Source organism: Suricata suricatta, chromosome 14 (assembly GCF_006229205.1).
Source record: "Suricata suricatta isolate VVHF042 chromosome 14, meerkat_22Aug2017_6uvM2_HiC, whole genome shotgun sequence".
NCBI lineage: Eukaryota > Metazoa > Chordata > Mammalia > Carnivora > Herpestidae > Suricata > Suricata suricatta.
The window spans coordinates 13,474,672-13,489,641 of record NC_043713.1 but is presented as its reverse complement, the minus strand read 5'-3'; the positions used below and the strand labels follow the sequence as shown (position 1 = coordinate 13,489,641).

Genomic DNA, 14,970 nt, shown 5'->3' with positions numbered 1-14,970 from the left:
TTCACATTTAATAGTTTCTCTCTTTACACAAACCACATCTTTCAATTCGACTGTAACATTCCGAAATTTGATACTATCTTTACTTAAAGTATAGCCAAATTTCTCAAATATAGTCACAGATGATATTTTATAAAATAAAACCTATGGAAAATCCCTCATTTGTTTTTCTGGATTGGGTTCTTTTCCCCCCCTTGATTTGGCAGAAGGGGGCAAGCTCCTTTCTGCTTTGTTACATGTCCGTGTGAATTTTCAGCAGAGCCAGCAAGTAATTTTAGTATCCATAATGACTTTCCCCACAATCGGGTTGCTTAACAGCACAAAAAATAAATATTTAAGGCAACCTTCCCTACGGGATCTAAATATAGACCCGCAGTCTCTAGCTTCCCTGGCGAAGATGTTATCTTTCCTCAGCGTAGGGTTTTTTGGAATTAGATTCAGCACGGCTTTGCATTGGGAAATAAATCCATGCAGCTTTATAAAGAGACGTGATTTACAATTTATTATCCTCCTCGTGCTTCACAAAGCCTTGTGCCGACTGCGGACACGCTCATTCTGGGCGAGATCGTCACCTGTGAAAATAAACAGAAGCCTGTATGCCCTGAAAAAAACACCCACGACGCAAAACATACGAGAGAGTAAAGCAACAGAAGGCCAATAAGTTAAATGTATCATCTCGCCATTTTAACTCCTTTTTCTCAGGCTTTCCAAGGAATCTATGTGGGTGGGGGGCTAGGCAAAGCATATTTACTATAAACACACTCCAGTGTTCCTTATTAATTCAGAGGAAGTCTATTAGAAAACAGATTGGTTGATATAAATCTGTGATGTGGGTCAAACATCATTTTTGAAGTTTATTAAGAATTGCAGTAGGGGCGTCTGGGTGGCTCAGTGGGTTAATTAAGCGTCCGACTTCAGCTCAGGTCATGGTGTCACGGTTCGTGGGTTCGAGCCCCGCGTCAGGCTCTGTGCTGACAGCTCGGAGCCTGGAGCCTGCTTCGGATTCTGTATCTCCCTCTCTCTGCCCCTTCCCTGCTCATGCTCTCTCAAAAATAAACATTAAAAAATATTTTAAAAAAGAACTGTAGTAGAACCCTGTCAGTGCATGGCTTAAAAAAAAAAAAAAAAAAAAAAAAGACTTGTAAGCACCATTGGATTCTCTGAAACACAAATGCTCCCAACAGACCCAACCCCAAGCCTGCCCCCAGAGCAGCTCTTCTGTGGAGTTTCCCCCGCGGATCACGGGTCAGGTCTCCCCTTTAGCACCTGCAAGGGGGAGCAGCTAGAAATGGAGAAAGTGGCTCTGCTTTGTTTCATGAAACCAACTGTGGTTCAAAAGCTCCATTGTTTTAGAAGGAAACAAGTCGATCATAAAGGAGCTCAGGGACAGAAAGATCTAGATAACTACAAGGCGTGTCTCAGTTCAGTTACCAAAGTCCTTCTGCTGTTGCATCTTGAGCAAAGAAAGGAGACTGCAGGGTGAACAAGCCACCTTTTCTGCTAACGCCCCCTCCCCACGTGAGTCTGCCTCTGTAACACGTGAGCAGGAACGGGACTTTTATCAAACTACTGCCTTACCAGGATTGCTACCTCTGATAATAGCCACCTCACAAGCACCAAGAGCTTGGTCTTGGGGGATGGAGTCAGGCCCAAATTCTGAGCAGTTGGAAGGGAAGGCTTGAGGACCAGCAGGGGCTCCCCCCAGGTGCTGGTGAGATGGTAGACATCAGAACTAAGATCTGTAGGAAGGGGGCGCCTGGGTGGCTCAGTTGGCTGGGCATCTGACCTTGATTTCAGCTCAGGTCATGATCTCCTGGCTCGTGGGATCGAACCCTGTGTCAGGCTCTGCGCCTGAGAATTTCTCTCTCTCTCTCAAAAATAAACAAACTTAAAAAAAAAAAACCCTACAATCCTTAGGCAAAAGGGAGGGATCGGACTTAGAGGGCATCCATTCATTCACACCAAAAAATGGCACACAAAGGATGTCCTTGGCAAGACAGGTAGGCAGAAGGAGAGTGGCATAAGGGAGCTCTGGGGCATAAAGGAGGCGGAGCACAGGCTCACCGAGGCCACGCTAGGCAGGCAGGACTCGGGGACTTGGAAGCTGGGGGGCGGGGGGGATGGACAGGCCAGCAGATTTCCTAATAGTTACCAACACGGGACCTGCAGCCCAAGAACAGCCCCGGAACCCATTCCTGGGAGTGGAGCACATGCTGCCTGCGTCCGGGGAGCCGCCCCGACCTGTGGTAGGAGGGTTCGTCCTGTGCCTGCATCTCTGCAGGTGGAGGGAAAGGAAGTTGGTAGAGCGAGCCAGTGTGGAAGAGGAAGAAGGACAAAGGCACGACTTGCCTTCTCCTGAGCGGGCGGGCATCCCAAAGAGAATTTTCCAGATTCTTTTTATTTACCCAAAAACCATATTTCTTTAAACATACATATAGGTAGTCTTTTAAGTTGTGTACATATATCCTGTTTTGAAGGTTTGAAAGGCATCCTGCAAGGCATGTGATGTGCCTAATGGACAAAATAGCACTCTGTTTCAGCGGTGCCTCCAATTAGATTGATGCCTTCATTGTCCGCCTCACCATGGCAAGTGGTCCAGTCGCAAAATTGCTGCTGCTTCTTAAAAGACCTGTAATCCTATAGCCCTGTAGTCAAGTAGATATGTCGGTTTGGGGGTGATGAAAATGTTCTAGACATATTCGGCACCTGTGGTTGCACACCTTTGTGAATATACTAAAACCCACTGAATTGTACCATCATGTGGTGAATTTAATGTGAGTTATATGTTGATTTAAAAAAAAAAAAAAAAAAGAAGACCTGTCCAGGTGTAAAGTTCCAGGAGGCTTAGGAGAGAGAAATGGATTCTAAGGAATCGTCTGTTGAGGAGGCGGGTCATCTGGTCACCTCTGGGATCAGTGACTTCGCCCTTTTGGCCAGAAAGTGTAAAATCCCTGGGTTGGAAGATGGATGGGTGGAGTGTGTCACAGCCAGGTTCCTGGATGGGTAAGCCCATGGTCTCCAGGCTCACATCAGATGGGCTCCCCAGGAGGCAGGATTGGAGCCCAGGACAGCCAGGAGCCTGATAGCGTGCTAAGCAGCTGCTTCAGGGGCAGACCTTTCACCGAATTCCCCTAAGAAAGAACCTCTCTGTGGGCCGCAGAAAGCCTGGGCTTATCTTACAGAGACTGCTGCCGGTTTCGTATCAGCCAGAGGCCATTGATAACCTTTACCATCTGAAGCGAGGCCCGACCACATACATCCCTTGTTTGCCTTTGTCATCAGTATGACAGGAGTGTGCACTTGTCATTAGGCTCGGATGAATCCTATTTGCTAGAATTTGCGTTGACGACCTTCAGCTTTGCCCCTTTGCTCCCCGTTCGCCTTCTGTGAGCATCTGTTGAGGCGCTAGATTCAGGCCAGGGCTGCCTGCAGAGGGGCGGATGGCTATGACAACAAAGAGAACACAGTGGAGGGGTGGCTTCTGTTAGGTCATTCCTCCTGGTTTCCACGGGGCTCACTGCTCCGCCCTAAGCCCTTGTCCTGCGCCAGTCCACGTGGGGAGCGTCCAGTTTGCAGTGTCCCACGTCCCCGGGGAGTGTTAGCCGGGCCCAGTCCAAATACAACCTCCCGGGCCCACGTGGCTCCAGGAACACATTGAACATTCTCGGTGGCCTCCAAGTAACCCTCCCCACCGCACCCCTCCCGGAAGCCCTCTGCCTGGCCAGCAGGAGGTCAGAGGGGTCCACATTGGCCACGTCCCGCGCCCGTCCGCTCAGCAGCCCCTGCTCTTCTGGGGGTGGTGCTTTCTGAATGAAACTCCCTTCCATAACGGGGGTATTTCGAGGATGTGTGGCTTCATCTAAGGTCTGTTATTTCCACACCTCCCGCCCAGGCTTTTAATATGCTCTTCGAACTCAAGGTCATTGCCGGCTCCCACCACCCTGCTGGCCTCCCTCGTCACCCCCCACCCCACGTGCCTCGGACACAGTTCTAAGTCTTCCTTGCCCCTCTCCCCCCCCCTGCCAGTTCCTTTTCCCCTCACCTGGCCCACCTCTGTGTATCCTGTAAGCCTGAGCTCACTTGTCACAGCCCTTAGGACACCCTCCCTGGCCTTCTTGGGCTGAGGTCGGATCTGCCTGGGGGGTTGGCGGGGGAGCACCCTGGTGTATTTCAGCCCATTGAGGGCAGGGTTTGTAACTTTCTACGGCCATACCACCCTGAACACGCCCCATGTCATCTGTAACTTTGGATCCCGGAGCCCCAGCCCCAGATTCAGCCTTTGGTGACAGTTAGGCCAAGCGGCAGATGTGGTTCTGCACCGTCCTGTTTCCGACCTGCCTGCCTGCCGACAGGACCTGGTGTCGTGTCTCTTCTCGCACAAGGACCTGGTGTCATGTCTCTTCTCGCACACCCGAGAGAGCTGATACAGAAAGAGCTTTTCTGCGGCGGAGAGATAAGAATCTCTGAGAGACTGTCGGGGACCTGGCTTTCTGTTTTGTTTTGTTTTACGTAGATGAGCAGATCTGGAGATCGACTTTGTATCTAGAATCCTACAGAAAGGAAACAGGCTCAGAAAGCGTAAGCGGCCGGTCGGGGTGGGGGTGGGGGTCAAGGTCCCCAGCCAGGATCCAGGCTCCACCCCTGCGGGGTTCCTACAACACTCCGATGTTCTGCCCTAAAAAAAAATTTCTGTGTGTTTCAATTTTAAGAGGTAAGCAGTATGACACATCCTTTAAATCCCAGAGAATGTCAGAGCCGCCTGGGCGGCTCAGTCGGTTAAGCATCTCACTCTTGATTTCGGCTCCGGTCGTGACCTCATGAGTTTGAGCCCCATGTCTGGGCCGGTGCTGATGGTGTGGAGCCTGTTTGGCATTCTCTTCCTCTCTCTCTGCCTGCATGCGCACTCTCTCTCTCTCCCCCCAAATAAATAAACTTTAAAAAACTCAGAGAAAGTCTGAGACCAAAGTTGACATCTCTCATATACACATGTATATGAAGGGGGTTCCTTATGTTCTCCTACAGTTTTATGACCAGGGTTGCTGAGCATGTATTTGTCCATCGTGTGACCGTAATCCATCATTTTACCATGAGCATAACCGAATGGTTTTAAACCCTTCAGTGGGTTTATACACCAGCATCAATTGATTTTATACATTCTTAATGGGGAAGGCGCTAATATGGGAAAAGCGGCGTCCTGGGGGAGGTCATAACACAAAGAGGAGTTTCAGGACTGTTTATGGTGTTTCCTTATGCTTTTCAGAAATGGAACGTGGCAATTCATCTTTTGTTTTATCCAGAAAGGACTTGTGCAAAATCTCTACCCGGTGTCAATTTCCTTTCCAGGTGACTTTTCAGATCACCCCTCCGTGCACCCGTGAGAGGCATTACGAGCATTTTGGACGATGCTGTAATAAATGTGAACCAGGTTTGTGTTTCCTTGCTCCTCAAAAGTGGGCGGAGCTCTCATTTCTTAATCCAAGGAATAATTTCTATCCTGCCAGATTAAAAAAAATTTGGATGGACTCTTTATGGGAGTGGCAGGTCACACTGCAGTATCACTCTGAATACAAAATCCTTTCTCTCAACAGATAAAACCACTTAAAAATCAAAAGCAATTGCAGAAACCAGTACTTAATTTATGCTGGAACACAGTTTTCTAAAACCCCATTTCTTGAGAAAGCAAGGTTTTAAAAACCGTATTTTAGCACTTTGCAGTTGAAACTTACAACATGTAAAACGCAACTTTTCTTGAAAAGTATTTTACAGAAAATGTGGGGGGAAATACCAGACTGGAATTGTTGCTGCTGAAAGTTGCCCACCCCGACTAAATCCTCTCCCCCACACGCCTGCCGAGGGCAGAGGCGGCCCGACTACCTCTCTCCGTAACTGCTCCGCCAGATTATGGCCAAGTGTTTCCACAGCCTCAGTAAAGCCCTGAGTCCACAGGGTCCTCACTCATGCATCGTTCTAGAAACAAAGGATACGCTACAACAAGATCCTTTAGATAGTCAAGCTATAAATATTTTTCGGATGTGCAGAAACAAGATACAGTGATTTTCGTGAGCATGCATGCATGGCTGTGCATGTGCATGCGTGTGTGTGTGTGTGTGTGTGTGTGTGTGTGTGTGTGTGTGTAGTATTCTGTGACCAAACTGAGTTACCTGCAAGCCCATAGTATACGTAGGGCGAAAGAAGTTAAGTCTCCAGGCTGACGGCAGAGGGGATCCGGGAGCCAGGAGGGCAGGGTAAAGTGAGATTTTTGTGCGGCCCCCAGGGAACCCCTCAAGTTCTTCAGGTGCCTGTTAGAGAACCACCGTCCTTCTCCCTGGTCAGGGTGGAAAGGATGATCTTTTACGCCAATGAGCTAAACGGCTGCTGTGACCTTGAGCACAGCAAACCTCGGAGAGCCGACCTCAGCCAGCTGGAAGGGCCGAGAGCCCCTCACCGACACGTGGTCTCATCCCGTGCGCCCTACCATGTCAGGGAGCCTCCTGGGGTCACAGTCCCGTAGACTGGTGGTCGTAGACTGGTGGTCGTAGACTGGTGGTCCCGTAGACTGGTGTATTTTTGTTGTTATTGGGGGGGGTTTTCAATTGTTGCATTTTTTTCCTTCTAAATTAAGGAAAGTACATGTCTTCTAAATGCACTACTACCTCGGAGAGTGTGTGCGTGCCCTGTGGCCCTGACGAGTACTTGGACACCTGGAATGAAGAAGATAAATGCTTGCTGCATAAAGTCTGCGACTCAGGTAACTCAGGCATGTCCGTGGCAAGTGTGGATAAGTGCTATTTTTGATACGGTGGTGCTTTTTGGGGGGCATTGGAAGAAGCTTTGACCTTGGACTCCCAGAAGTAGCTTCAGATCCCAGAAGCATTGTGTGAACGTTCTTCATTTAGAACTTTATTTTTTTATGAGCGAGAGAGAGAGAGAGCGCAAGCAGGGGAGGGGCAGAGAGAGAGAGAGAGACAGAGAGAGAGAACCCCAAGCAGGCTCCATGCTCAGCACAGAGCCCAACTTGAGGCTCAATCTCACAAAACGTGAGATCGTGTCCTGAGTTCAAATCAAGAGTCAGACACTTAACCGACTGAGGCACCCAGGCGTCCCTTCATTTCAGAGTTTTGTTCTGGAATAGAATTGCATCCCAAATTAACCATGGAACCCATGTTACAGTTGATAGAATATCGCCTCAGTGTTTCCCTGTGTGTCATGTTTTTTAATCTTCATAGAAACCCTACCAGGTAGCCACAATTATCCCATTTTACAGAGGAAGAAACTGAGACCAGGGGCCAGTGGGTGACTTTTTCAGGGGTAACAAGTGAGAAACAAGACTCAAAGTCGGATCTCAAGACAGACTCTCAAGTCTTTTTCCTGAACCATCACGGTCTTACTATACAGTTTGATCTCCCTATTAGACTGCTACAGTTTTTCTGTCTCCTGATATTTCCTGCAAAGGGGTTGTTAGGTCGTCAGAAGCTGGGTGGTTTTGTTTGTTTTGTAAAACTGCTTCATAGTCCGCATAATGCCGGGATCATATAGCAGCTGCTTATCTGTCCTCTTGTGATACGCAAGGCTGCTGACGGTCATGGCCTCAGTGCACTTCCAGGAGGAGCTGTAGAAAGGTGGCCCATTACTCCGTCTTCATTAGTAGCTGGAGAACCTTCTCTCACCTAATCGTTACCCGGAAGCACAGGATAGTTATACGGGAAAGGTAGAATGAATGCTTGGAACTTTACCACTTTTCAAAAGAATGACTAGATTGCCAAGCTTCTCCAAAGGATTTGGATGAATATTATGAACGCAGCCAGTTAGGCGTATGTGAGGTGCTTTAAGCTATTGCAGTGACTAGTTGTATGGGTGCTCAGATTTCTTGCCTCCTCCAGGTGGCCCCCCAGTCTTTGATACAACCCCAGGTGACCTTAAGAGCTTGCTTCCAGGCTCATCTTGGACATTTCCTGCCTCAAACCTCAAACCAGTCATTTCTTTAAGAATTTCTTTCTGGGGCGCCTGGGTGGCTCAGTTGGTGAAGCGTCCAGCTTCGGCTCAGGTCATGATCTCACTGTTCATGGGTTCGAGCCCCCCGTGCTGACAGCTAGCTCAGAGCCTGGGGCCTGCTTCGGATTCTGTGTCTCCCTCTCTGTCTGACCCTCCCCTGCTCGCACTGTCTCTGACTCTCAAAAATAAATAAAAAACATTAAAAAAATTTAACAACAACAAAAAAGAATTCCTTTCTGACTGCGTCCAGAGGAACGTCTTATCTAGCGACCTCGGGTCTAGGGGCCAGGAAGGTTCACTGTTACCGGACTGATCCTTGTTTACCGGTTCTTTTCAGTGGACAAACTAGGAGACAAGTATTTTTTTTTTTTTTAAACATCACAATTTTCTAATGTGTTAGAGAGAGCAGGCAGATCTTGGCTGCAGAAGGTAACATGGAAACTCCACTGAGCAGAAGCATCTGATCAAGCCTTTTTTCTTTCCCACTGCTTAGTAATGACCTTGACTCACTGCTGTCTCTTGGAAATAAAGATTCATTCTGTCTCCTGCCAAAGTCGATTAAAGCCCCAAACCTGGTGCATTAAGATACTTAAAAATATGTCAGAATGGTTCTTCACCACACTGGCTTACATCCACCCACATCTGAGTGGGGTCCTGGAATTAGAGTTTTCCAAGGAAACAACCCTGGTCCATGTATGTGTGGCATTAGGCACGTTTCTGCAGATTGGCCTTGGGGCCATACAACTGACCTGGGCCCCGGGGAGCGGACCCAGGAGGAACGTAGGAGGCTGTCTCCAGGCTCACCAAGCTCTGGTCTGAAAAGAATGCAAGCAGGAAACCTCCCCTCCTGCAGGCTGTTACTGAGACGGGGCAGGGGTCTGCTTTGCTTGTTTCTTTTCCCCTTGGAACTCCATCCTGTCCATTCAGGCTCCGCTGACAATAGCACAGACCTAGCGGCTTCAACAACAGACCTCTATGTCTCCAGTTCTGGAGGCTGGATGGGAGAGGAGGGCGCAGGCGCGGCTGGGTTCTTGGTGAGCGCCCTCTTCAGGATTTCAAGAGTTTCTTGCCGTGGCTCCACCTGGCTCGGGGCAGAGGAGGAGGAAGGAAGCTCTCTGCCCCTGAATGGAGACACTAATCCACTCACGTGGTCTCTGAGCTCGTGGCTGAACCACCTCCCGAAGGCAGCAGCCCTTAGCACCATCACACTGGGAGTTAGGATTACAACAGGAATTCGGAGAGGACCCACAATCTGCCCATAACAAACTTCTAGAAGTACTCAGGGGTGCAAGGACAGGGGCTATTTGGACAGTCCAGGTCAGATGGGTCCTAGAGTGGTGGAAAGTCTGTTTCAAATAATATCGTAATATCGTGTGTGCATGTGCGTGTGCGTGTGTGTGTGCAGGTTGGTTCTTGTTATTCATAGACTAACATCCATGTTCTCTAAAGTCACCACAAGAAATGAACTAGCAAATATGAAACCACTGTTCCCATGGGTTAGATTAGGTTCCTGGTTCCTGGGAGCCCCTGGTCCCAATATCTTTCTTAACTGTTCCATTATGACCTTGTTTTGTGTGTGTTTCTGTTTAAAGACGACTTAATAACTATTCTGATTCATTAACCTTGAACTTACAACCAACAACGCTGTAACTCATGCCTGAACAAAGTTTATCTTAACATGTACCTTCTCGGGGAGACACACCAGGGCCTTCTTGAGGACCTGGAAATATTAATTGAAACGGGCCATTTTAAGCAATGGCATCACTGGGGCGCCTGGGTGGCTCAGTCCATTAAGCGTTCAACATCAGCTCAGGTCATGATCCACAGTTTGTGGGTTCGAGCCCCTCGTCGGGCTCTGTGCTGACAGCTCAGAGCCTGGAGCCTGCTTCAGATTCTATGTCTCCCTCTCTCTGTGCCCCTCCCTTGCTCATGCTGTCCCTCTCTCTCTCAAAAAAATAAGTAAAACATTAAAAACTTTTTAAAAAAGCAAATGGTCACTAACAAAAAGCACAGAAATGCCAAAAATGGGGCATGAAATAAACCACAAAAAGGACACTTGACTCCAGTAAGAGCTGTCACAGGAAGACAGAGTGGGACCTTATTTGACCTCAGCTGAGAGCATGCATGTCCGGCCAGTGGCTCGAAATTTCCACTGTTCTGCGTGTGTCCAAGAATGGCCACAACAGTGCCAGGGGTACTGATTTGGGGGTTACTGTAAAATTTTAGCGACGGGGTGAGATTGCAAATATGAATCAACAAATAATGGAGGTGGCCTTGTGCGTGTAAGCACGACCTCCCTTCCCCAGAAAGTGGAAAGGGCAGATTTGGGATAAGAAGGCGAGCACTTGGCAGCGCGTTCTGAGGAAAGAGACAAGTGACAAACGGGCTACCCTGAGTAGCCGGGGAGGTGAACTTCCAAGCACGTCAACCGGCTCGGCCTCTGTGATGCGTGGCTTCTCCAATGTGACCCCTGTCCTCACAGCTCTGAGTTATCCCGAGGTCCCGCAGGATCCCTGTTGTCTTAGCTTCAGTCTAGCGTTAGTGTGAAGACCATGTGAATTCACTAAAATTTAAGTGAAATCTATTTTGCATTAGCCAGAATAGACAATGATCATAAACTCCCTACTTAGTCTTCCTATTGACATGAAAATTGCCTTTTGAAGAAAACCCCAGGAGACTCGGGGTGGGGGGGACGGGGGCGGGGTTCAGTGGGTTAAGCGTCAGACTTTTGGCTGCGGTCACGGTCTCAGAGGGGAGAGCCTCCTTGGGGATCCTGTCTCCCTCTCTCTCTGCCCTTCCCCCCTACTGCCCTTTCTCTGTCTCAAAAACAAACATTTTTTTAAAAAAACCCACAAGTCTCTTAATTTTTGAGAGAGAGAGAGAGAGAGAGAGAGAGAGAGAGAGAGAGAGAAAGAGAGAGAGAGAGAGAGAGAGAGAACCCTACCCTGCAGGGCTGTTGTAGTGCAATCACTGTGGGGGGAGCTTGGGACTTCGAGAAAACCCGCTGTCCCGAATGATGCACCTGCGGGGAGAAAGGCGGTCGCTGCATCCCTGTCCCTGTCCCTGTCCCTGTCCCTGTCCCTGTCCCCGTATTGCAGAGTTGCCCGAGGGTGGAAGGTGAGCGCCTGTGTCTCTGTCTCCCGCAGGCAAGGCCCTGGTGGCGGTGGAGCCCGGCAACCGGACGGCCCCGCGGCGCTGCGCCTGCACGGCCGGCTACCACTGGAGCGCCGACTGTGACTGCTGTCGCCGCAACGCCGAGTGCGCCCCGGGCTTCGGCGCCCGGCACCCGGGTAGGGGCGTGGTGCGGGCGGAGGGGGGCGGAGGGGGGCGGAGGGGGCCCCCGAGAGGCGTCTCGGCTTCCTTCCCGCCCCGGGGAAGCAGGTGGGCGGGGTTCCCCCCCAGCAGGGTCCCCTTGAGCCGGGCCAGCTTAAGCTCCTCCACGCGAACGTGGGTGCGCGGCGCTCCCGCAAGGCTCCCCCGTCGGGGACACCTCGGGATCCCCGCTTAGGCGGGCAGGGGTCTTCAGACCCTTTTTAAAACCTGGTGCAACCCCTTTGGAGGATTTTGAAAAACCATGCGCCCCTGGCGTATTTTTAAGTTGGCAGCTAACTTTTTTTTTTTCCTCCAATCCAAAGAGTTGCTAAGGAATTAGTTTCCAAGGAATTATAACGGCAGTCACACTTATAAAAATGGAATTCAGTGGCGTCTAAACAGCCTAGCAGTTCGATGGCATCATCGTCCCTTTAAAAAAATGTACTAATGGTCCTTCACGCTTGGAAGTTTTATAGGGTTCTTTTCCCTCCTTTAATTTGTATCCATTTCACTTTCACCATAGAATTTTATTCTAATGTATTTTGGAGGGCCTTTTATTAATCACCTTTTCATACATTTCACATCAAAAATCTGCATGGATTTGAGATTGTCATTTTTAAAAATTTCCCATGAGTCAAGGTTCTAAGAGTTAAAAACGCTTCTGGACTAAATTGTTATTACAGTGAACAACCGATTGTCAAAAATATTTTTTGATACCTTGTAACTGTAAAAACTCTATGAACTTAATAACGAGTGGGGTATTTTCTTATTCATATGTTCATGGTTGAAGATTATTTATTGCTAAATTACAACAGAATTCAGCATTAACTCTATTTCCACCAAGTGCTGAGAAACTTGGTCCCAAAAATAACTACTAAATGGCTAAGGAAGCCTTCCCTCAGACAAGTATCAGTTCTTTCAGTACTTTCTTAATCATATGTCCAGGTCACGTAGTGGTGTGACATGAAATGTTTGGGGTTGTTTTTTTTTTTTGAATGTTTATTTTTGAGAGAGAGAGAGAGAGAGAGAGAGAGAGAGAGTGAGAGTGTGTGTGTGTGTGTGTGTGTGTGTGTGCACGCGCGCACAAGCAGGGTAGGGGAAGAGACGGGGGTGGGGGAGTGCAGAGGATCCGAAGCGGGCTCTGTGCTCTCAGCCCTGAGTTCCATATAGGGCTTGAACTCGCAAACAGCAAGATCATGACCTGAGCTGAAGTCAGACACTCAGCTGACTGAGCCACCCAGGAGCCCCTCAAAAGGTGTTTTGAATGATCTCTCCATTAAGAATTCAGTGTGTTCTCAATTTTGTTAAAAGTAAAGAAATAGATATCTTCTTGACAGAAAAATATCTCTTTAGAGGCATTTACTGCCCTGACTTCTGGAAAGCATGCAAAGCAGTTTTTTCAAGATGTAACAAATGATTATTCATACCTGTTGATCCTTCATTTAGAGGCAACTTGTTTTAACCCAGAAGCCCTGGACAGGATTAGGAGAATTAAGATTGTATTCATTTCAGTTCCTATGGAGGAAGATGTCCATCCGACTGTCACTGGTACAGTCAGTCCTTGTTAGCAAATCTATCAACCAGATGAGCTTTCTCTTGGAAAAAGTCTGACTTAATTTTTTAATTATTAAGATAAATCTGGGGCGCCTGGGTGGCTCAGTCAGTTAAGCGTCCGACTTCGGCTCAGGTCATGATCTCACAGTTCATGGGTTTGAGCCCCGCATTTGGGCTCAGTGCTGACAGCTCAGAGCCTGGAGCCTGCTTTGGATTCTGTGTCTCCCTCTCTCTCTGCCCCTCCCCCACTTATGCCCTATCTCTTTCTCTCAAAAAGAAACATTAAAAAAAGAATAAAATTTTTAAAAATCTTTTAAATAATTAGAAAAAAATCTCCCTACAACAGCCAACTCCCTTACGAATTTGATTCTCAAACAGGACCCAGAGCCTTCCCTCCCCCAAGTGTGCCAGCTGAATGAGAAAAGGGGCCTTTTTTCTGATGGATGGTCTCTCCACCATATTCCTTTGGGAATGGTGTGTTCTCTGAAAGTAGGCGGAGGATGGAAGGGGTGAAGTGGATGAGCAAAAATTTCACTCCTGCCCTGCATTGCTGTGCATTTAATTCTGAACAGCTCGCCCTGGTCCCAAATGCCCCATTCTTTGGTCACACTCACGTCTTGCCCTCGACAGACCAGAAAAGGCAGAGACACTGTATGGAGGCGCTCTGAGTGCAGGAGGTTTGCCCTTACCAGTATTTTGATTTGTTGTGGGTTTTTGTTGTTGTTTTTTGTTTTGTTTTTTTGGCATCTCCGAGGTTTGGCAGCATAGCAGGCTTTGGAGAGGGTAAGCAATGTGCCTTCTTTTGTAAAGTGGGAGGAGTGTGCTTGTGTCCAGGGAAAGAGGAAGGGAGACCCTGTAGGAAGCCCCGGGCAGGTCAGCGTTTCAAACTGTGGATACGGACGTCAAGTGCATGGATTTGATGCACTTAAAGCCACGTGTGACCTGCAGCTCCTTAGCAAGTCCTTTGTTTTTAAGGGTTACTCTTTTAGAGTGTGTTAATATTTTTAAAAGCTGTCTGAATTAATGTGAGGAACTAGCTGTGAACTGGGCTTCTGTTAGTATTGTTTCAAGCTGAATCAAATTACTAGATTAAGGGGACTATTAGATCAATTATTAAATAATTACTCAATTTTTAAGATTTCAACCCAAGTTGGTTAACATATAGTGTAACGGTTTCAGGAGTAGAGCCCAGTGATCCATCTCTCACCTATGACACCCAGTGCCGGTGCCAACACGTGCCCTCATTAATGCCCATCCCCCACTTAGCCCACCCCCTGCCTCCCCGCCATCAGCCCTCAGTTCTCTGGATTTAAGAGTCTCTTATAGTTTGCCTCCCTCTCTGTTTTTATCTTATTTTTCCTTCCCTTCCCCTGTGTTCATCTGTTGAGTTTCTTAAATTCCACATTTGAGTGAAATCCTATGATATTTGTCTTTCTCTGACTGACTTATTTCACTCAGCATAGTACATTCTAGTTTCGTCTGTGTTGTTGCAAATGGCAGGATTTTATTCTTTTTTATTGCCAAGTAATATTTCATTGTATACTTATATACCATATCTTTTAAAAAAATGTTTTAATGTTTTTTAAAAAAAATTTTGGGAGAGAGAGAGACACACAGAGTTCAAGTGGGGGAGGGACAGAGAGAGAGGGAGACAAAGAATCTGAAGCAGGCTCCAGGCCCCTAGCTGCCTGCAGAGAGCCCGATGCAGGGCTTGAACTCATGAGCTGAGTCGGACACTTGATGGACTAAACCACGCAGGCGCCCCTACACACCACATCTCCTTTATCCATTCATCAGCCCCTGGGCTCTTAGTGTGGCTGTTATTGACAGCACTGCTGTAAACGTTGGGGTGCAAGTGCCCCTTCAAATCAGCATTTTTGTATCTTTTGGGGTACCCTACTATGAGGCAATTACAGAAATCAAGAATGTACTTTCCATTTGACTTTGGACAAAGAAAGTGTAATTTCTTATTTTAGTGCTTTATTTATGAAAATAAATCACAGAAGTACTTTTAAGAGTAAATTGCTTTCAAGAGTAAATAAAGGGCTTCAAGAGTAAATTGTGATTTTTGGCACCGATTACCTGATTATGATATCACATGGTAGCCAGTGTTCT

At 47.9% G+C, this 14,970-nt stretch overlaps 1 protein-coding gene across 1 annotated transcript in view; it reads left to right on the top strand.

Annotated features, from left to right (window-relative positions):
- Positions 1-5,343: 5,343 nt before the first annotated feature.
- Positions 5,344-14,970, top strand: part of TNFRSF11A (TNF receptor superfamily member 11a) — a gene marked incomplete at its 3' end in the record, with an annotated part of 32,310 nt that continues 22,683 nt past the window's right edge. The window contains exons 1-3 of the mRNA XM_029921540.1: positions 5,344-5,422; positions 6,620-6,745; positions 11,136-11,279. Of these exons, the coding sequence (XP_029777400.1) occupies positions 6,628-6,745; positions 11,136-11,279 (262 nt within the window). The remainder of the gene's footprint in view (positions 5,423-6,619; positions 6,746-11,135; positions 11,280-14,970) is intronic.